General features: G+C 43.7%; 1 protein-coding gene across 4 annotated transcripts in view; it reads right to left on the reverse strand.

The window, feature by feature from the left end:
• LOC105467794 (ubiquitin specific peptidase 7) overlaps positions 1 to 22,537 on the reverse strand; it is a 73,018-nt gene that overhangs the window by 17,946 nt on the left and 32,535 nt on the right. For 3 of the 4 annotated variants that reach the window (XM_011717508.3, XM_011717510.3, XM_011717509.3), the window contains exons 2-10: positions 19,531 to 19,635; positions 12,137 to 12,335; positions 10,007 to 10,145; positions 9,204 to 9,292; positions 7,947 to 8,055; positions 6,255 to 6,385; positions 5,729 to 5,783; positions 4,670 to 4,750; positions 4,478 to 4,568 (exon numbers count right to left, since the gene is read on the reverse strand). In XM_011717508.3, the coding sequence (XP_011715810.1) occupies positions 4,478 to 4,568; positions 4,670 to 4,750; positions 5,729 to 5,783; positions 6,255 to 6,385; positions 7,947 to 8,055; positions 9,204 to 9,292; positions 10,007 to 10,145; positions 12,137 to 12,335; positions 19,531 to 19,635 (999 nt within the window). Of the gene's footprint in view, positions 1 to 4,477; positions 4,569 to 4,669; positions 4,751 to 5,728; positions 5,784 to 6,254; positions 6,386 to 7,946; positions 8,056 to 9,203; positions 9,293 to 10,006; positions 10,146 to 12,136; positions 12,336 to 18,618; positions 18,771 to 19,530; positions 19,636 to 22,537 lie in introns of those variants that run through there. The other variant, XM_071084106.1, reaches the window with a different exon arrangement.

Genomic DNA, 22,537 nt, shown 5'->3' on the forward strand with positions numbered 1-22,537 from the left:
ACACGGGATGGAGTGGAAGTTGGTCCTGGCATCTCCTCACCCCCACTTATTCCAGGTGGATTGTAGATAAATGGAAAAGGCAAAATAGTAGAAAGTAATAGAATTTTACAGGACATAAAAAGCAAACAAGGACACACTGTATTTCCCTAAAATTAAGAATGGTAACATTAAGAGTGAAAGGACGAGCCACATGCTGAGGGACAAGCTCTCAATCCAACACAGAATTGTGCAGCCAGAGTGTATGGAGAGCTCTTCCTGCTCCGATCATGAAGGAAACACGCAACTGCACAACACTGAAAACAGCTGCAGTCACGCTCCGAACACATGTGATACAGGACAGGGATCCCTGACGGGACAAATGAGAGTCCCGTGATGGGCCCAGCTCTGCTGAGAGTTTACAGGCTGCAGCCAGCGAAAGGCAAACCCAGAAAGAGCCAAGAAGTGAGAATCAGAGGAGCCCAAGGGAGCCGGAACCTGAGGGGCAGAGTAGCCTAAAGCAGAATGCTGCCCAGAAAGCAAGATCTGGGGATGTGCAGTTTCTTCCGAAGCTGTCAGTGAGAACTGACTAGTGAAATCGAGGAAATTACCTGGGGCAAGGGAAAGAAGCAGCAAGAGGATGAGGACTCGGGGGAACAACCTTCAGAGCTCATGACAGGCTGGGAAGTCTGTGTTCCCATCAGTCACAGCGGAAAAACCTCTGAACACCTGGGAGACTCAGCTAACAACTAAAAGGACGTGGGGACAGGTTATCCCTCAAGTAAAACCTGTTCTCCCACCTAGCAAGGCTTAAAAACAAGACTCAAAGGAAGCAAATGATTAACAAATCACTTATCTGTGCGTAAGAGCAAAGGTTAGTAATATCTAACGCCCAGCAAGATAAAAATCACCATGCCTGCTGTTCAATAAAAAGGTTACCAAGCATGTGGCCCAGTACAGTGGCTCTGTGGCTCGCGCCTGTAATCCCAGCACTTTGGGAAGCCGAGGCGGGTGGATCCCATGAGGTCAGGAGTTCGATACCACCCTGGCCAAAACATGGTGAAACCCCGTCTCTACTAAAGATGCAAAAACTAGCTGGGTGTGGTGGCGGGCACCTGTAATGCCAGCTACTCAGGAGGCTGATAGGAGAACTGCTTGAACCCAGGAGACGGAGGTTGTAATGAGCCGAGACTGCGCCACTGCACTCCAGCCTGGGCGACAGAATGAGACTCCGTCTCAAAAAAAAAAAAAAAAGAAAAAAGAAAAAAAAAAAGATTACCAAGCATGCAAAGAAGCTGAAACCTCCACCCAAGACAAAGAGAACAATCCTTCAATAGAAACAGACGCAGAAATCTCACAGATGACAGAATTAGTAGACAAGAGCATTATCAACTTAAGTCCAAAGGAGAAGAAAGCAAGAGCATGCTAAGAAGAGACACAGGGCTGGGCATGGTCCCAACACTTCGGGAGGCCAAGGCGGGCAGACTGCTTGAGCGCAGGACCTCCGAGACTGGCCTAACACGGCAACACCTTGACTCCAAATAATTATAATTAATTGATAAATACATAGAAAAAAAAAGAACAGATAAAGATTTCCATTTAAAAAAAAATCCAGGCCAGGCGCAGTGGCTCAAGCCTGTAATCCCAGCACTTTGGGAGGCCGAGACGGGCGAATCACAAGGTCAGGAGATTGAGACCATCCTGGCTAACAAGGTGAAACCCCGTCTCTACTAAAAAATACAAAAAACTAGCCACACGAGGTGGTGGGCGCCTGTAGTCCCAGCTACTCGGGAGGCTGAGGCAGAATGGTATAAACCTGGAAGGTGGAGCTTGCAGTGAGCTGAGATCCAGCCACTGCACTCCAGCCGGGGCGACAGAGCACAACTCCGTCTCAAAAAAAAAAAAAAAAAAGAAAGAAAGAAAGAAAAAAATCCAAGTCAAACTTCTAAAAATAAAAAAAAAAAATTTTAAAGTCTGAAAATCGGGCCAGGTGCGGTGGCTCAAGCCTGTAATCCCAGCACTTTGAGAGGCCAAGACGGGCAGATCACGAGATCAGGAGATCGAGACCAACCTGGCTAACAAGATGAAACCCCATCTCTACTAAAAATTACAAAAAACTAGCTGGGCGAGGTGGCAGGCGCCTGTAGTCCCAGCTACTCGGGAAGGTGAGGCAGGAGAATGGCGTAAAACCGGGAGGCGGAGCTTGCAGTGAGCTGAGATCCGGCCACTGCACTCCAGCCTGGGTGACAGAGCAAGACTCTCTCTCAAAAAAAGAGGAGAGAAAAGGGAAGAGAGAAGAGAAGTGAAGCGAAGCGAAGTGAAGTGAAGTGAAGCATGAGGCGCTTGGGGCCGAGAAACAAATGAACAAGAGTGAGGACGCTACCGCCCACTTCTCAGAAACGATGCGAGCAAGAAGATGGTGGAACATCTAACAGACCAAAGGCAGGAACCTGCCAATCTAGAAGTCTACACCGACTTAAAATGTCTTTCACAACTGCAGATGAAATAACATCTTTCCAGGCATGCAAGCTGAAAAAACTCATCTCAGCCAACCTGTACTCAATGATTCCTAATAAGAATCCATATCCAAATTAAAAACAGAGGAGCACTGCAAGCTGTAAATATGCGGGTCAACATAAAGCACTTCCCCTCCTCACTCTTTTTATTTTATTTTACTTTCTTGAGACAGGCACTTGCTCTGTTGCCCAGGATGGAGTACAGTGGCGCAATCATGGCTAGCTGCAGCCTTGAACTCCAGGGCTCAAGCTATCCTCCTGCCTCAGCCTCGAGTAGCTGGGACTACAGGTGCATGCCACCACACCCAGCTAATTTTTGTAGTTTTTGTAGAGATGGAGTCTCACTATGTTGCCTGTCTCATTGTGTTGCTGGCCTCAAACTCCTGGGTTCTAGCAATCCTCCCGCCTCAGCCTCCCAAAGTGCTGAAATTACAGGCATGAGCGACCACACCCATCCTCCCCCTTATTTTAAATATTTCTTTAAAAGAATGACTATAAATCAGTTAAGGGGAAAAAAAGAAGCCAATACTAAAATTGTTAAAGTATTTAAACAAGCATTTTATAAAGGAAGATATCCAAATTGCCAATAAGCATTTGAAAAGGTAAGAACAACCTCACTGATCTTCAAGGAAATACAAACTAAAATGCAGACAGCACCATATATACTCCCACCACAATCTTTCCACGTCCGGCAACTGACAGCTCCAGTGTGGGTATGGAGCAACTGTAACTCTGACACCTTGCTGATGACTGTGAAAATGATAAACCACTTTGGGAATCTTGCTAACTTTATCCATCAAGCTGAACATATGCACACCCTACAGGCCAGTAATTCCTCTTCCTCCAAATGCAAACAGGCATTAAGAATGGTCAATCTGCCTTATGTCCAACCACCTCAAACGGAGACCAACCCAAATATCAATCAGAAGAAGAAAGATTTCAGCCGGGCGCGGTGGCTCAAGCCTGTAATCCCAGCACTTTGGGAGGCCGAGATGGGTGGATCACGAGGTCAGGAGATCGAGACCATCCTGGCTAACACAGTGAAACCCCGTCTCTACTAAAAAATACAAAAAAACTAGCCGGGCGAGGTGGCGGGCGCCTGTAGTCCCAGCTACTCGGGAGGCTGAGGCAGGAGAATGGCCTGAACCCGGGAGGCGGAGCTTGCAGTGAGCTGAGATCCGGCCACTGCACTCCAGCAAGGGGGACAGAGTGAGACGCCGTCTCAAAAAAAAAAAAAAAAAAAAAAGAAAGAAAGAAAGATTTCAAAATTTTTGTGGTATATTCTCAAAATGGAATACTATAAAGCAACACAAATGATTACTATGACTAGTCCCAGTGTGGATGTATCTCATGAATGTGCTCAGCAAAAGAAATCAGACACAGGCTGGACACGGTGGCTCATGTCTAATTCCAGTGCTTTGGGAGCCTAAGGCAGGAAGGCTGCTTGAACCCAGGAGTTGAAGACCAGCCTGAGCAACAAAGCGAGACCCCATCTCTATTTAAAAAAAAAAAAAAAAATAGCTGGGTGTAGTGGCACACACCTGTGTTCCCAGCCACTGGGGAAGCTGAAGCAGGAGGAGTGTGAGGCTGCAGTGAGCTACCATTGCACCATTGCACCCCAGCCTATACAGCACAAGACCCTATCTCAAAAAACAACAACAAAATAAACAAATACATCCTACTACAAAATTCTATTTAAATAGACACCTAAAACATGCAAAGTTAACCGAGGCTGTTAGAAGTCCACATGGTGGTTTCCTGTGAGGAGAGGGAGGCGGTGGCTGGGAAGGGCTGTGGGGGTGCTGGCCAACACTAGAGCTGGGTGGAGGTGACAAGCCTGAGTTCACCCAGTGAGCTGTTTGCTTAAGATCTGAGCCATTCTCTGTGTTTAGACTGTTTAAAAAAACATCACTTGTGTAAATGAAACATTAAACCACAATAGAAATCATCAAAAGCTCATGCCATTAGATACACGCAACACTTACTATTTTTCTTTCCTTTGATACTTAGCTGGATATCATAATAATCTTCTCTTCTATCAGACCGATAGTCTACTTCTTTACACTGGATATAGGACTGCAAATAAGGAAAGTTAAAAGTGACTTAAGTAGTAATAGTCAAAAAATTCATATTCTAAAACCTTTTCAAAAGATCTTTTAGAACTGGTAGCCACATACCACCATTTTGCCGCGGAATAATTTGGGTATAGTGCCCTCTACACAGGTGCCTTTCATCTTATTTTCCACATTATCAAGCAACTGAAAAAGAAAGTTTTGGCTTTAAAAAAAGGTTTTTATGCTTAATATATACATTAATTTTATAACTGACTACAAACATCAATGTTCAAAGAAGTCGTAGACTATAAAAATATGACCTCCGGCATGCAATTATCAAAAACATATACAAAATCTTCTTTCTTGGTTGGATTTTTACAAACATCTCTACATGCAACAGTTGAGGTTAACCTTTTATACAGCCTTTGGAATAAATTAGTAATCTGTAGTGCCTTTAGAAGCATTTTTATATTTTTTTTTACCTCTGTGGAAAAGCATGTAAAATTGTTCACTAAACTTAACTCGTAATGGTCCACACCAAGAGATTAATGAGGTTGAGCCTGTCAACAGGATTGACTGGTTTGTCCATGGATATTTAATGAACTGGATTCAATCCAGCTAGTGCTGCAAAAAAGAAAACACACCTTGCCCAGCCAATCACCTTGAACAGCCATTTCATGTTGTGTGTGTGTGTTTCTGTGTCTTTAATCACAACTGGAAGAATGAGGATTTGCTAGCGACTAGTGACGCCACGGGGAGAGTAATCGCCGCATACTGAGTTCTGCTCAGTGAGAACCTCGCTGCACAGGAGGGGTCTGGACACTGGAGTAAGAATAGAAGTCACCACTCTACAGTGACTCAGGACCAACGGGACAGCCAACAAAGCCAGTCTTTGGTTCCTGGATTAGTAACTCATGTATATATACCAATTTAACAAATTAAAAGCCTACTGCCTGCTAGTATAAAATTCAAGCTTCCTCACTTCACCTTCAAATCCCTATTCAAATAATTCTTACCAGCCTTTAAAACTAGACAGCTGCTGCCTTTTTGTAGCCTCAGTCTGATCCTAAACAAAGATGGGCATTTTCTGAATCAGGTCTGAGGTTTTACTTGGTAATAACTCTGACAATGCTTCAAAAAATATTCATTGTAAGAAATATACAAGTACTGCTTGAAACTTACCACTCGACAAAGCTCCTGAACATCGTGTTGCATGAAGCTATCTAAAGTTTCCCACCTTTCAAAGATAAAACAAACATCTCCATTTAAACGCTCAACTTTCAAATGAGCAAATTAAAAGTAACTTAGATTGAAAAACTAAACTGGATAGTCAGTTATTATTCTCAAATTCCTTTCCTGTGAAGACTATTTTTGGGAGTTATAATTCAGATGGATTTACTGCTAAGGGAAGTGGTGTTTCCAAGAAAATGTAACAAATTTGAAAGCAATACAGGTTCTTGTGTTGAAAGTAAAAACCTTAAGCAGTGAACTCTTTCTCAAGCAAAATTCTAAAACAAAGTATCTATTTCCAAAGAAATGAAACAAAATACAATGATAAAAGCACTGACACCATTAAATGCTCAAGTCTCCCTAAATTAAGTGCCTACAGTATGCTCTACTAACTTTCCTATTCTCTACTCATTTGTCCTTTAAAAAAAAAAAAAAAAAAGAGGAAGCAGAATGGCAAAGGCAGATGTCTAATACATACCCAAATGACTTTGTTAGCTTTTTTGTTCCTACAGGTTTATCACTGTGTTGTAATTCATAGAACACCCTTTGTAATGCTAAAGGGACGCTTTTAGATGAATCGTCCCCCTCGGTTGGCATCATGTATACAGCCTGAAAGAATTAATTCAGATTTAAGAATTTATTCTGAGAAGATGCAGGGAAATTTAAAAAACAGTAAGAATTTAATCTTCATGTTTTAAAAAATCATTTCTAATAACACAATGGCTAAGATTGTTGTTAGGGCTTTTAATGATCCCCAAATCGATGAGAAAGTTTACAAAGTCATGAACATCTTTAGGGATACTGGAAAACACAAAAATGCAAAAATAAATTTTGAAAATCACCACCCATGTGAGACGGAGTTTCGCTCTGTCTCCCAGGCTGGAGTGCAGCGGTGTAATCTCAGCTCACTGCAACCTCCGCCTCCCAGGTTCAAGCAATTCTCCTTCCTCAGCCTCCTGAGTAGCTGGAATAACTGGCATGCACCACCACGCCAGGCTAATTTCTGAATTTTCAGTAGAGACGGGTTTTCGCCATGTTGGCCAGGCTGGTCTCAAACTCCTGACCTCAGGTGATTTGCCCACCTTGGCCTCCCAAAGTGCTGGGATTGCAGGCGAGACCCACCGCACCGGGCCTCACCCATATGTTCTTGATAAAAAGATAATAGAGAAAGAAGCAAACAAAAAACAAAATCACCCCCCAGAGAACTACTTTTATTTCCTACTTATTGGAGCACCATTTCTTAACTTAGCATTACTTGTGAACAAAACATTTGATAAAAAGTTAAATGTGACTAGAATTACCCACACTGAGCTGTCCCTGGGATATATCACGACAAACCTGTCTGGGTGGCTGTGCAAACATGCTTTCAAGGCTGACAAGCCAGCCAGCTCCCTGCCTCCCACAACCAGGTGTGCCGATCTCCTGTGCTGCTTCATAATAATCACATGTAATTCTCAAAGTAGAACTGACTGACTCAGCTATACTAGATTTAATGTATGTCTATTCTTTTTATTGAAATTTTCAATAAAAGTAAGTTGCATTGACTTTTCAACTCAGTTTTGATATAAAAGTTTGCAAATGTTGCTGTTAATGGATTTTATGATTGTTTTTCTAAATACCTTCACAAGGTGATTTCTAACACAATGTTAAGTCTGTAAACTTAGGTCATGGTTAGGCATGGTGGCTCACGCCTATAATCTGAGCCCCTTGAGAAGCTGAGGCAGGTGGATAGCTTGGGGTCAGGAGTTCGAGACCAGCCTGGACAACATGGTGAAACCCCACCTCTACTAAAATATAAAAATTAGCCGGCTGTGGTGGCGGGTGCCTGTAATCCCAGCTACTCAGGAGGCTGAGGCCAGAGAATCACTTGAACCCGGGAGGCAGAGGCTGCAGTGAGCCAAGGTCACACCATTGCACTCCAGTCTAGGTGACAGAGCGAGACTCCGTCTCAAAGGAAAAGGTTGGCGGTGGTAACTCTGAAACACTGAAGCAGTTTACAAAGTAGGTGTCCCAACACTGGGGAATGAAAATGCAGCATGAACTAGCAGCCATCTAAGGAGACAGGGCCAGGGGAGGGAGACTGGGATGTTTGTTGAGAAGACTTTGCTCTGATATACCTGAGAGGAAAGGGTGGGCAGAAGGCTGCAGGAGAGGAACACTATCCATTTACCTTTCGTAGCTGATTCGTGAAAAATAACGTCTGTAGCAGGCTGTTCATGTAACAAGTCGCTCCCTGATTCTTTAAGCCGACATAGCCTGTGTGCTTCTTTGAATCCCACCTGAAAGATCAGTTCAAGGTTGAGGGGATCTTGCAGAGATACCCCACTGCTCCTGCAGTATGTGTGGAGCAATCTGACTCAAGGTCAGCCTTAAGGAAACCGAAGCCAGGAGCACTTATCACACAGCATCCTTCGATGGTCACCGATACCCTTCTGCTTGCTCCACTGTGTGAACTGGTGCAAATGCAACCCCCACATTCACACAGCCCTCGAAGCACCTGCCTGCTGACAGTGGCACTCCTGTCACTGTTCAAGCCCAGCACCAACAGACACTTAACGGAGACCTGCATGCTCATACCCAACATGCCTCACAGTAGAGTCTGGTTACATAATTACACTTATCACACGCGAGGTCAGCACAACATGAAAAAAGCTGAAACTTATCTTTTCTGTAGACCCACACACAAGAAGAAACAGGAGTGTGTATTTGCCAAGTTTTGCCTCAGACTTCTAAACTCCCAGAGCTTTTTTTATTTTGTGATTTTGGTGGTTGTTTGGGGGAAGATAAGATTCTCGGAATTAACTATGTCTTGTACCTTTCCACCCCCACCCCAAGTAGTAAAAGGAAGCCACAGAGAACGGTGCCAGAAAGTAGAGCAATCCTCCCACCTCCACGCCCATCTCCCTCTGTACACAAAGGCATGACATGAACACACGACAGTCACCAAGCAGGACCAGTGCTGGAGGAGACACCTACTGCGCAGTACCATTCACCCACCCTGCCACTCCAGGGGTTAGTTCCCAGCCTTGGAAACGCTCAAGTACACCTAACGGCCTGGTCATGCCTCTTTACTCCTCGCTCACCATGTTAGTTGTTGGTGATGCTCGCCTCTTCCCTCAATCCCCTCCTCCTCACACTCGGAGAGGACTTCCTCCCTGCCCTCATCAAAGTAACAACAGAGCACCTCTGCTCTGGGTATTTATGTACTGGTTATTATACAATTATGTTCCAAGGGTCTAACATGTAGAACTACTCAATCAATCCATTAAAAGAGTGGCAAGCGGGCATGACTCTGTGTGCCACAGAGCAAGCGCAAAGAGGACACTTACTGATTAAATATGTGCATCTCTGTTACATGCATGCCAAAGCTTCTTTCACTGCAGCACAAAAGACATTTTTAACAGCACCCAATTAAAGAAAAACTTACGCAACTCCATGGGGAGCATCCGCCTGTACAAAGACTTCAAAGGTAACTTTGTCATCATCTATAAATCCTTTCTCAGGATCGGTCACTTCCTATAAAACATAAATAAGAATATCCTGCTTGAATAAGAACGCACACTTTATTCCCAAGAGACAAATTACATTAGTACCCTGTATTTAATACAGATTAAAATACTTTTTAAAACATACATCCCAACTTTGTTGCTAATTTTAGACTGTTTCAATTTGCTTTTAACAGTGGTCTCACAACACACACAGCAAATGCTTGGCACCTCAGAGGCATCCGAGAGGTACCCAGGGGCTCAGAGCCACAGCATGGACAGGAGAAATCTGTGCTCCTCTAAGCAGGCGAGGGGAGGGGCTGGAGAAGGCAATGATAAGTGACTTAGCGGAGTAAGAAGGAACATTCCTAGATTGTTCCACCGGCTACCACCTCTGTAAAAAGGAGCCAAAATGAACTGAATGAAGTTACTGGAGTCACGTGGAACCACTCAGTACTATGCCTGAATCATGAAAGGACCTCAAACAGCATTATGTCTTTTAAAGGAAATTTAGCCAACTGGGAACTCCCTTTGAATGACTGACTACAAGGTGAGATGTGAATCCAGAAAGCTGCTAAAAACCTAGAATAGGAAACTGGAGAAAACATGTTTTCAAAGACACCTGTCCAATTCAGAAAGCAAAAATCTAGCTCTAAAATGAATAAGGGACTTGAAAAATCAAAAAGGTAAGGGAACAACAAGCAGTAATGCACCGATTATTTAGACTAAATACACCGTTACTTACACTCCAGGCCATAAAATTGGAAAATCCCCAATCATTTTCTTTATGGAAGAACAAATGACTAATACGACGACTGAACGACTTTTCATCATCTCTGTAATTTATTATCTTCAGCACTGCTTGAGCATGGCAAGACCACGACCTGTTCAAAAGAATAATCTGAGCCTTAGTTGACATATTCACCAGATGTTACACATTTTTAAAGACAGTAAACATAGCACACCAAAATTCCCACTTATGTTTTTGTTGCTCTCTCCTTTCCGGTTGGGGTTAAAGGTAGGACGGAGGCATTTTTACCTTTAATAGAAAAAAGGGTGTTTGGGGCTCCCCCAGTGTATTCTGTAGGGATTTCACTCATGGTTTCATTTTTTAATTCCTCAGAAGTTGGAAATTTTAATTGTATCTATACAATTTTGAACTTTCAATACCAGTTGTGGATTCTGTACAAGACTACAACTTTTTGATCAGATAATAGTTATTAGGAAAGAACCAAAAAGAACAGATGGGTGGATGTAAACCTCTGCTTCTACTGCTGATATAAGGGTCACCTCTCAGTGTCGCTCCTGCCCCTGCAGCCCTTCAGTGCTATGCCTCTCAGGCTCTCCTAGGATGCCCTCCAGCACACACTGGGGAAAAACCAGCCCCAAAACCAGCACCAGGGAGCTCTGTGGCCTTAGTTTGCTGTCCTGCCCTGGCATCGAGGAATTCACTGTCGAGGCACAAATTACAACCAAAAGAGAACTACTGTATACAGTCAACTGTGGGGGGAACCACAAAAGGGTCTCTAAATCCAGGTTCAAAAACCATACATACAGCCCCTTAAGCCACAGAAAGTTAAGGTTTTCGATTAAAGTGGGGCCTTATAAATCAACGCTACAACTGAACCCTGAAACGGTTTGACTCTTCAGGACAAGGGTAGGACAGTGCTGTTCCCGCAGCACTTCCTGCTTGCTCGGGACGCTGACACTGGGTATGGACCATTCACTGTTTTTCCAAAGTGCTCTTCAGGCTAAAGTTGTCCATCAGACTGAAACAAACCTAGCCCAAATACTCATCAGATCACATCATAATGTGAACAGAAGAGGAAAACTTTTTAAACCATCCAAAAGCCCTGGCTGCATCATAAAACTACCTTGGCACTTCTTACTTAAACATTAAAGAAAATGAAAGTACAGCCGGGCAAAGTGGCTCACGCCTGTAATCCCAGCACTTTGGGAGGCCAAGGAAGGCAGATCACCTGAGGTCAGGAGTTCAAGACCAGCCTGGTCAATATGGTGAAATCCCGTCTCTACTAAAAATATAAAATTAGCGGGTGTGGTGGCACACGCCTGTAGTCCCAGGTACTAGGAAAGCCAAGGCAGGAGAATCGCTTGAACCTGGGAGACGGGGGTTGCAGTGAGCCAAGATCATTTTATTCCCTGGGGGAACTGACAGATCAGCTAGAGCCAGTTCACTCCGGGGAACACGTTACTGAGGGTTCCAAAGGGTCTCAGGGAGACTAGGATAGGTGCAGTCCAAGTCAGCAGCCTCCCCTGGCTCCGATGCAGACAGTGGTCCGCACTCCCAGAATCAACTGGGTTTTTGATAAAAGGTGAATTAATTTTCTAATTCATATAAATAGAAGGACCATCAAGATTTCTCAGTGTTTGGACATTTCATAATATACATGAATGTTTAAATGTTCCTCAAGTCAGAGGGCCATGTTGCATAAATCCTTCACAAAGTATGTTTTACTTGTACTTTCTGAACAACCCGTACAAATTAGTTATCACACAATGGAAGGGATGTCTGGCTCTGACAGCTGCCATTTTCTGCTCAGGCAGAGTAAGAATTAAGCCTGGTGGCTCTATGGTCAGCTAATCCTGGTAGGCCCTGATTCCATGGGCTGGCAGATTCCAACAAACTATTTTTAGTTTTTTTACTTACAAGACAAAAATACACTTTTCTAGCTTGGGTATTATACATACACCAGTGGGTTTTAAAGAGAAAGACGTATTTAATCTAATTTAAAATCAAAAGACTATGTAGAGGCAGCAAATAAGATAGAATTGCACTAGGTTGATCGAATTTGGCTTCCAGTAATGTAATACAACTATGTGGGGGTTTGTAGTTGCATCATTTAAACTGTCTTACGTGGAATCAGATTCAGCATTGCACTGGAGAAAGAATCCTACGCTTTTTTGGTGTGGTCTGTCTGGATAAAAGCGTGGCATCACCATAATCTTCCATGGCAGATTTCGCACAAAACACGGAGGGCTAAGGACCGACTCACTCAGTCTGCTGAAGCGCTCCACAGTGAACTGAAAGGTTGCCTCAGAGCGCCAACTGGTGTCTGCAAAAAAAACACATCATCAGCCACAGAGCCTGTGCACTGACCAAAAGCACTAGCATTAATCAACATGGAGTAAACTGTTCTATACATCTTGATTTAACTGCTAAAATCTAACAGTTCGAAAAAATTGCTTCAGATTTATTAAAAGCCTAAGACTGAGATGACATACAGTTTCTGAATGGATTAATTCTTCCTTATGAAGTCCAAAACTCACAGAGTGCTAACCATACACTTGCCATCCCTGTCAGACTGAGTTCCACATGAGAACAAAGTCTACTTTACTAAAGCTGAATTCCCAAGGACCCCGGGCACCCCGTGAGTGGAGAGACTTTGGAGAGAAGGAACAACATGGCTCACATCTGTTCAAGGACAGGACTTCTGGGGGAAAAGACCACAACATGGGACTTGGGCTGACTTTAGAGAGCACAGAACACACAGGCAGGACTTGAGAGCCAGGAAAACAGCCATCCCCCTGGAAGCTCAGCACTGCTCAGAGGCAAGACAATGGCTACAACAGTAGCCTAATAATAAAGTTAACTTCATTAGTTCACAATTTTTGTAAAACTACTAGCCTGGACACCCTAGGGGGAGTTTTTTTTTGTTTTTGTTTTTTAAGAAACTGGTATCTTTTCCCACATAAGCAGTATAAATTGTTCAATGATAATAAGACCAAAGGCTGATTTAAGAAATTTAAGTTTCTGCCAACACAGCGCCTCTTAGCAGAGGTCCAACTGAAGGTCTCCATTTAAAATTCAATCTTTCACTGATGACAGTGACTATTCATTTGCATGTGGCCATCGGTCAAACACCTTTGACAAACCCTGCAGCATCTCACTGCTTCTCAAACGACGCCTGTGAAGGCACGGTCCTCCTGCACCCACACCAATGTGTTATTGACCAATACTTTTATAAAGCATAATGAAATTGCCACAGCAAGGTCAACATGCTACACAAGCTTCTAAACGCTTCCTTTCAGTTTCTGTACCTATCTCATTATAGCCTGCACACAGCTCATGGACTGGCAGGAGATCCAGGGCCACACTGAGGGCCACGCTCTGTATTCAGTGCCTGGAAGGCTGTTCCCGGCTTAGAATCAGGTGCTATTTTGACATCCCTGACCACCAGGCTCCTAAGGCACAAAACGAGACTTGTAGGCTTGGGTAAAGAGCGCGTAAAAACATCCTCCCATCCTTCATCTTCAGGCCCCTGAAGGCAGTAACCACGGCATCCAACAACCCTTCAGATTCCAAAGTTCACTAACAACTGAGTTCTCAGCATCAGCCACTTCTCGGGGAACAGAATTTGCTTGAAGTTTATGACTGAGTTTGGTCTTAAGAAAACATGTCCATCAGTCCTCCTGGGAGGGTAGAATTGAAATATCAAAAGCATGTGTGATGGTAAGCACTTCTACCTTCTTTGAGACACTCTTCATGCCAAACTTTTTTATTCCACATAACTCTGCTGAGTTGTTTACAGCACAGGCACTGTGGAAGGAAGAGCAGCTGAAAGAAGTGCATCTTGTCCAAGAGAATTATTTATATAAGCCTCTTTAAGTGGTATTACCCTAATCCCTTTGAGGGACAGAAGTCTACTAAAAGGCAAGAAACTTGTTTAAAATAATAATGTCTAGAATGGCATGGTGGAACAAGTTTTGCCATGTGTTTTTAGGATCATGCAATTCACAGTTGATCAGGAGTTAAGTTCTGCAAGGTAGACAAGAGACAAATGTCAATTCCTACATTTTAAGTGAGGAAATGGAAGTCTGCCAAGGCTGTTTTACAAGTGACAATAGAGGATTTTAATATCCAAGATTTGTCAAGACACTACGCACAGTGACCCTGACTCTGGCTTTTAAAATACCACTCCTGGAAGTTACCATAACACTCACAAAACGCAGGTCTCAACAAAATGAGACCACGAGCTTGCCCGCTTTACGAAGCCCATGTATACAGAACTGCACAGAAGCAACCAAATGGAAAATCACTGCAGGACCTAAAAAGCTGAAAGAAACAAGGTTATGCCTCTCTTCTAACTCATCTATTTTATATAATTCAGCTGTTTATAGGGTTTGATTTTATGTATCCCAAATCAATACATATTATAAATGCTTTTTGAACTTTTGCCCTATACATTAAATTTCCCGAGATATTCCTTAAATATTAAAAAGCCCCAAACAATGGTGAGACTCAGAATTAAAGTTTGCACTTGGTCCACCTGCTGCCCAGCCCCACATAGGCCACCATGCATCCGTCTCTGTGCCCCTGAGTGTAGCACTGTCCTGACACACAGTGGATAGTTCACAGTGCACTGTACACTCTATTTCAGCCTCACACTCAAGGCACATTTCTTAAAACAGACTTATGAAATCTGCTAAGCACGAAGTTTAGATGACACTTCAGGTGTATTAAAATTTCACCTCACTTCCTGAAAACTCTTCATACTAATAGAATAATGTAAAACTTTTACTAAAAAACAAAAGGTCTGGCTGGGCACGGTGGCTCATGCCTGTAATACCAGCACTTTGGGAGGCCAAGGCGGGCAGATCACGAAGTCAGGAGATCAAGACCATCCTGGTTAACACGCTCTTGTTAACTGTCTCTACTAAAAATACAAAAAAGAAAAAAAATTAGCCGGGCTTGGCGGAGGGCGCCCCAGCTGCTCGGGTGGCTGTGGCAGGAGAGTGGTGTGAACCTGGGAGGTGGAGCTTGCACTGAGTCGAGATTGCACCACTGCACTCCAGCCTGGGCAACAGAGCGAGACTCCGTTTCAAAAAAAAAAAAAAGGTCAGCAGGGCGCAGTGGCTCACGCCTGTAATCCCAGCACTTTGGGAGGCCGAGGCAGGAGGATCACCTGAGGTCAGGAGTTTGAGACCAGCCTGCCCCAACATGGCAAAACCCCATCTCTACTAAAAACACAAAAATGAGCCAAGTGTGGTGTTGTGTGCCTGTAATCACAGGTACTTGGGAGGCTGAGGCAGGAGAATCGCTTGAACCTGGGAGGTGGAGGCTGCAGTGAGCTGAGATCATGCCATTGCACTCCAGCCTGGGCAACAAGAGCAAAAAACTCTGTCTCCAAAAAAAGTCCAATAAAAAGGAGAAGTGGACTTGGAAACCAGCTTTCACAGATATGGCCAGCCAGATTGTCCTCCTACGAGGAATTACATGAGACTGAGTAATGGAGATCTTTGCCCAAGAAAACACTTAACAGTATACAGGATCTTATGTACTATTTTTTGCAACTTCCAAGTATACTAGGGATTAGGAAGGACACCCACATTCCCTGCAAAATTAGCGCTTCATGCACAAAGACTCCAATCTGCCTGGATGCCACTAACATTAGCAGAGTACCATTTCATTACTGCTTATTTTTATTGTAAATGACAGCGCAACAAGCTTCTGCAAACTGCTGTCACCACAAATCCTCAACCAGACTCCTTGATAACTCACTACCTTCCAATCTGGTCCCTGGAGACTCTTGTAGCAGCGGCAGCGGCAATTACCTACAGCACAAAGTTCCCACTGTGCACTTTGTTATATCAATTTTATCCTCCCAGGGCAAAGGCCAATGGACCAGTCTAGGCTTCAGTTGCAAAAAGAAAGGCAGGCCGGGCGCGGTGGCTCACGTCTGCAATCCCAACACTTTGGGAGGTCGAGGTGGGTGGATCACGAGGTCAGGAGTTCGGGACTAGCTGCCTGGCCAACACAGTAAAACCTCATCTCTACTAAAAATACAAAAAATTAGCCAGGCGTGGTGGCAGGCGCCTGTAGCCCCAGCTGCCTGGGAGGTTGAGGCAGGAGAATTGCTTAAACCCAGGAGGCAGAGGATACGATGAGCCGAGATCGTGCCACTGCACTCCAGCCTGGGCAACAAGTGCAACTCCGTCAAAAAGAAAAGAAAAGAAAGGAAAGGAAGGAAAGGAAGGGAAGGAAGGGAAGGAAGGGAAGGAAGGAAGGAAGGAAGGAAGGAAGGAAGGAAGGAAGGAAGGAAGGAAGGAAGGAAGGAAGGAAGGAAGGAAGGAAGGAAGGGAGGAAGGGAAGGAAGGAAGGAAGGAAGGAAGGAAGGAAGGAAGGAAGGAAGGAAGGAAGGAAGGAAGGAAGGAAGGAAGGAAGGAGAAAAGAAAGAAAAGAGGAAAAAAAGTAAGTTAAAGAAAAACACAACACTTCAGATTTTTGAATCAGAAAGGTTGGTAAAAAATTTCCCAAAATGTGCTGTTGCAGTGATTTTAGCTACCTTCTTCATTCTAATACAAGTTCTTGCAAGTCCTCGTCAATCCCCACAAATTAGTCTCACGGAGAACAACATTCTAAATCTAGATCCATCTAGATCTTCAGAGGCCATATTTGCTCTAAAACTTCCTTGGTGGCTCACACTTGTAGTCCCAGTACTTTGGGAGGCCAAGGCAGGTGGATCACCCGAGGTCAGGAGTTCAAGAACAGCTGGCCAACATGGTGAAACTCCATCTCTACTAAAAATACAAAAAGTAGCCAGGCGTGGTGGCATGTGCCTGTAATCCCAGCTACTCAGGAGGCTGAGGCAGGAGAATCGTAAAAACCCAGGAGGTAGAGGTCACAGTGAGCTGAGATCTCACCTCTCACCACTGCACTCTAGCCTGGGCGACACAGCAAGAACCTATCTCAAAATAAAAAAAATAAAACTTCCTTGGGCCAAGTGCAATGGGTCATGCCCATAATCCCAACACACTGGGAGGCCAAGAAAGGAGAACTGCTTGAGCCCAGAAGTGCTAGACCAGCCTGGGCAACATAGAGAGATCCAGTCACTACAAACAATTAGTCACACATGGCGGTATACACTTGTAGTCCCAGCTACTCAGGAGACTGCGGAAGCAGTAAGCAGTCATCATACCACTGCACTGCAGCCTGGGTGACAGAGCAAGACTGTATCTCAAATAAAATAAAATAAAATAACTTCCTTGGACATCTCACAAAAAACAGTGAATGAGGAACTAAAAGTATAGAATGAGTAGATATAGTAAAAAATAATTCTGATACTTGCCCATAATTCTATGTTAACAGGATTTTTAAGTAAGTTCTCTTTCTCAACTATACAGGTCTCCCATCGCTATGTCATTAGCTACTTAGCTTCTTACACAAGAAATGTCCCTTACTAAGAAGTCTTCTGTGCAAATCAATCAAGTCTCTGATAGTTTGGCTACAGACAAAACTTCGAAAGAGATGCTTCCCAGATTGTGTGTCCTAGTCTGAAATGGACACTCAACACTCAAGTAAACAGGACACTCAAAAAAAGGGGAGCTCTGAAGTCCAGAGTCTTGGGGCATCATTAACAAAAACTTTTGGAGAAGCAATTTATGTTGCTTCTGATACGACAACCCTGAGACATACAATAGTAAATAAAGCTTGTTTAGCCAAGCACATCTATAACTTCCTAGAATCCTGTGCATTTTTCACAACACACTTATCCCCTGAAGAAGAGGGTTGCACAATTCATACTGCAGCTGGAAAATGCTGCCCTCAGCTACAAGTTCTTCTCCTACAGTCAGGACCACCTCCCTCCCGTGCACTTTGCCATCAGAAAGATATTACATGCCGGGTCTTTCAACGGCAACCATAGTTCCAAACCAAGGAAAGATGCTACTGAAGATTACTCAACCTTCTTGGATTATACGCTTTTTCCATCAAGGAGGTCACAAGAAGGGCATTTCCACTTTTAGGTCCTACGGTGTGGCACCACTGTCTACTAATTTAGTGAAATGTACCTCAAAAGGAAGGGGATTTTTACCCATACTTATGTCCTCATAAGTCATTCTCCCCAGGAGACATTTGTCAATGTCTAGAGACATGTCATGACTGCAAGTGGGGGGCAGCGGCCATGGGCATCCTGGAATGTACAGGACAGCCTCCCACAACCAGGAATTATTATCCAAGATGCCATGAGAAGCTGAGAAGCTCCACCCTGTATCTATGTCTCCTCCCAAGACCTCCCCCCTAAAAAAAACAAAACACAGTAGGGAAATGTTGGCACAGATTGTTCTGTGGGAACTAGACTGGGAATGCTCCAACAGGGCGGGGCCTGTCACTGCTCCACAAGTGGCTAGAATGGATCCCAAAAGCACACCTGGCGCCTTAGACCTGGCCACACCTTCCCAAATGCACTCACTAAACCACTTTCGGCATCTCTAATGTCTGAAGTAAAACCTCCAAAGCCCAACAACCAGCGAGACCACACCCACACCATTGCCCTTGTCTACGGTGGAAAGCGCACTCCACAGGTAACAAAGCAGCGGGTTTAGACCACGCCTCTTTACCTTCCTCAGATATTGCCTCAGCCAGCTGCCAGGGGTAAACCGCACTGTGAGAGAACTCTCAACTACGGCTGCAGTTTCTCATGGAGGCTGAACTTTTGGCAGGAGGTCTGAACAGCAGTCCTTCTGGTGGTGCAGCCCGTGACTGATGGTTTCTTTCAACTGCCCCGTTACTCCCCTGGGAAGGACACAACCCTCATGAGGATTGATGGACATGCTTTTTGACAGAACATGGTTTCATATTACACTCAAGACTCCAGGGGCTGCATACTGCAATTATGGCTGCTCCCTACTCACAAGTGTGACCTTGCAAATGTTGAGGTCACTAATCTGATAAATTTAAAGAAGGAATGGTCTTGGAAGAAAAAAACTGATCTCCTACACAAAAAAAGTCCATGCACACACATGAGTGTGCTTTCTCACAGAGAAGCTACAGACCAAAACTCAGTGAGGGAGAATGAAGGCCAAAGCTTGAATCCGATTTCATCCCTAACAGGAGTGGGGAGGGATTCTCAGCTATCATCAACTGATATACACCCTGCAATGAGAATGCAATGGAAAGCCAAGTTCCAATGTCTGCACGTATCTTGCTGCAAACAAACAGGAAGGAGAGTAAGACATGCTTGTTGTTCCCAATACTAGCAGTGGCTGGAGACCTGCAGGCGTGAGTAAATACCCACCTATTATATTTAAACCTAAATTACACCTCCTCACCTAGGCTAGGGAGACTCTACTTACCTGGAAATGGTGTAGGCCATCTTGAAACTCAAAACCCAAACAGGATTTTCCTCAGTTACAGCCTCCTGAAAACTAGCTATGCTCAAGCTCACAAGTACCCAAGGAAAAAACATGGATCTGAATCTGTTTTCTGACAGGTTTCCGCCCGCTGCGAGGAGGCGAACGATAGGCACTTACCATCCTCCATGTCCTCCTCCGTGTTGTTGTGTCCATCACTCAGGGCCACATTCCCGTTGATCACAGGGTTCTGAGTAATTCTTGGTGGGTCATCTGTATCTCCAGCTTTAAAGAAGAAAAACAAATTCCATGGGTTTCACATTCATGGCTTTAATGGAATAAGCAAAATATAAACTTATACTTTTGATATTGCCTAATCATTAATAAATTCCAATTGTGGCTGGGCACGGTGGCTCACGCCTGTAATCCCAGCACTTTGGGAAGCCGAGGCAGGCGGATCACGATGTCAGGAGATCGAGACCATCCTGGCTAACACGGTGAAACTCCGTCTCTACTAAAAATACAAAAAAAAATTATCCGGGCATGGTGGCGAGCTCATGTAGTTCCAGCTACTCAGGAGGCTGAGGCAGGAGAATGGCATGAACCCGGGAAGTGGAGCTTGCAGTGAGCCGAGATCGCGCCACTACACTCCAGCCTGGGTAACAGAACGAGACTCCGTCTCAAAAAAAAAAAAAAAAAAAAAAATTCAATTGTAGCACAGTAAAGGTTCATTCTAATCCAAAAAATATTTATACTAATGTTTACTAAATACAAACTTCTGTTATTTCAAAACACTAAAAGGAATTTGAAAACATGCTATACCACACTATAATTTGCTTTCTTTGCAATGATATTCTGCACAAAACTTTTTATGTAAAATCTCTTACGTAGGCCAGGCATGGTGGCTCATGCCTGTAATCCTAGCATTTTGGGAGGCCAAGGCGGATGGATCATCTGAAGCCAGGAGTTCGAGACCAGGCTGGCCAACATGGTGAAACCCCATCTCTACTAGAAATGCAAAAATTAGCTGGGTGTGGTGGTGCATACCTGTAATCCCAGCTACTCAGCAGGCTGAGGAATGAAAATCACTTGAACCCAGGAGGCAGAGGCTGCGATGAACCAAGATCGTGCCATTGCACTCCAGCCTGGCCAACAGAGTGAGACTCAGTCTCAAAAAAAAAAAAAAAAAAAAAAAAAAAATTCCTTAGGTAGTTCTTACTTTACAATAGCTAATCAGCATAAAGAACCTTTATCTAATTGTTGTGGAAAGTCATTATTTTACTACAGGTTTCCTAGTAATTACAAACAATTCTACAGGCAATTTTGTTGTGAAGATTACTGAACATATGCAAATGGTATATATTAAAACAAATTATTTTAAAGTTTTTCATCATGAACACATGCCAGTATCTTTTTTTTTTTTTTTTTTTTTTGAGACAGTCTCACTCTGTTCCCCAGGCTGGAGTGCAGTGGCACAATCTCAGCTCACTGCTACCTCTGCCTTTCGGGTTCAAACTATTCTCCTGTCTCAACCTTCTGAGTAGCTGGGATTACAAGCACGTGCCACCACGCCCAGATAATTTTGTATTTTTAGTAGTGATGTGGTTTCACCATGTTGGTCAACTGGTCTCGAACTCCTGGCCTCAAGTGATCCACCCGCCTTGGCCTCCCAAAGTGCTGGGATCACCCACCCAATGCCAGTGTCTTAAAACATCAAATCATCATCCTCAAGGTGTCAGTGGACGATTACTGTATAATTATGTAAAGAGCCTGGATTATGTAAAGTATTTAGGAAAGCATAAAACTGATCACTCTAAATGCGTGCTAAATGCTTGGGCTGAAAAACACATATAACTCAAGTTCGGATTCAAAACATTTTAAGTTACAACTGGCAAATAAGGTGTAAATTACAACAACATTCCAAACACTTTTCATTAATTTTAAAGCATAGATTTCTCACACTGACACAGATGGTTATTCTACAAGCAGAATAATCACAGCAGGACTTTTAGGTTTTACCTAGCTTCACACGTCCCATTTAAATCAATTTGTTCTTCCACATATTAGAACAGCTCACTGCAACTAATGCTGGCCCCACGGTTGCCTACACACTCGGCTTTCCCTGGTGCATCAGACACCAACAGAAATTAGGAATCTCAACTGCAGACAGGAGATGAGCTTTTTAACAGTCAGGTAGTTGTGTGTGTGGGTGGCCTTCACAATTTCAGAGCTTTTCTGCCATTCGAACCAGCATGCAATCTGATTCAGCACCATGGACAGCGTCACACTCACTTCCCCCTTTAGGAACTCTCCAAAACCCTAATGCTTAAGATTACATCAAAAACCTCTCCAAGCATTCCTGAATAAAATGGTACTCCCCACCACTCAAGCATCTCAAAACATTCAAAATACCAAGAAACAGGTATTAGCACCCAGACATTTAAGATTAAGACATTAAAGATCAATTTCAATCTTGACAGTCTTTTAATAGATACACTTAATTAATGATGGCTTAAAAGTTATTTCCGGTCCAACCAGTGGCTCATTGCCTATAATCCTAGCACTTTGGGAGGCCAAAGTGAGAGAACTGCTTGAGTCCAGGAGTTTGAGAGCAACCAGGGAAACACAGTGAGACCTCATCTCAATTTATTATTTTTTTAAAGCTTATTTCTGAAAACATATACACATACTTCTAAACTAGTCCCTAGACCATCATGCCTTGACAGAAATACTGTGGAAGAGGGTTAAGGAAAGGAACTCAGATGTACACTCAAGAGAAAGGATGAAGAGAAGGAAAAATGTCTTTTTCCTGATTCTTAACTAGCTCAAATGCTCTAAATCAAACATACATGCTCAATTTAAAAAAAGAAAAATCAGGTACTCTGAAATGTCTTTCACCCACATTCATTTTCCTAGAACTATATCAAATCTTTAAAAAGTTTTATAAGATGTATAAATTGTAAACCAAGGACAGTGACTGGCCCTATAAAGTGGAGGGGGCAAGAAGGGAATGGGGCTGGGGATGGACAAAGCAGGCTAGTGCCTTATCTGTGATATTTAAAGTTGGAATTTTTTTTTTTTTTTTTTTTTTTTTGAGACGGAGTCTCGCTCTGTCGCCCAGGCTGGAGTGCAGTGGCGCAATCTCGGCTCACTGCAAGCTCCGCCTCCCGGGTTCACGCCATTCTCC

The sequence above is a fragment of the Macaca nemestrina genome, chromosome 18, assembly GCF_043159975.1.
Source record: "Macaca nemestrina isolate mMacNem1 chromosome 18, mMacNem.hap1, whole genome shotgun sequence".
Taxonomy (NCBI): domain Eukaryota; kingdom Metazoa; phylum Chordata; class Mammalia; order Primates; family Cercopithecidae; genus Macaca; species Macaca nemestrina.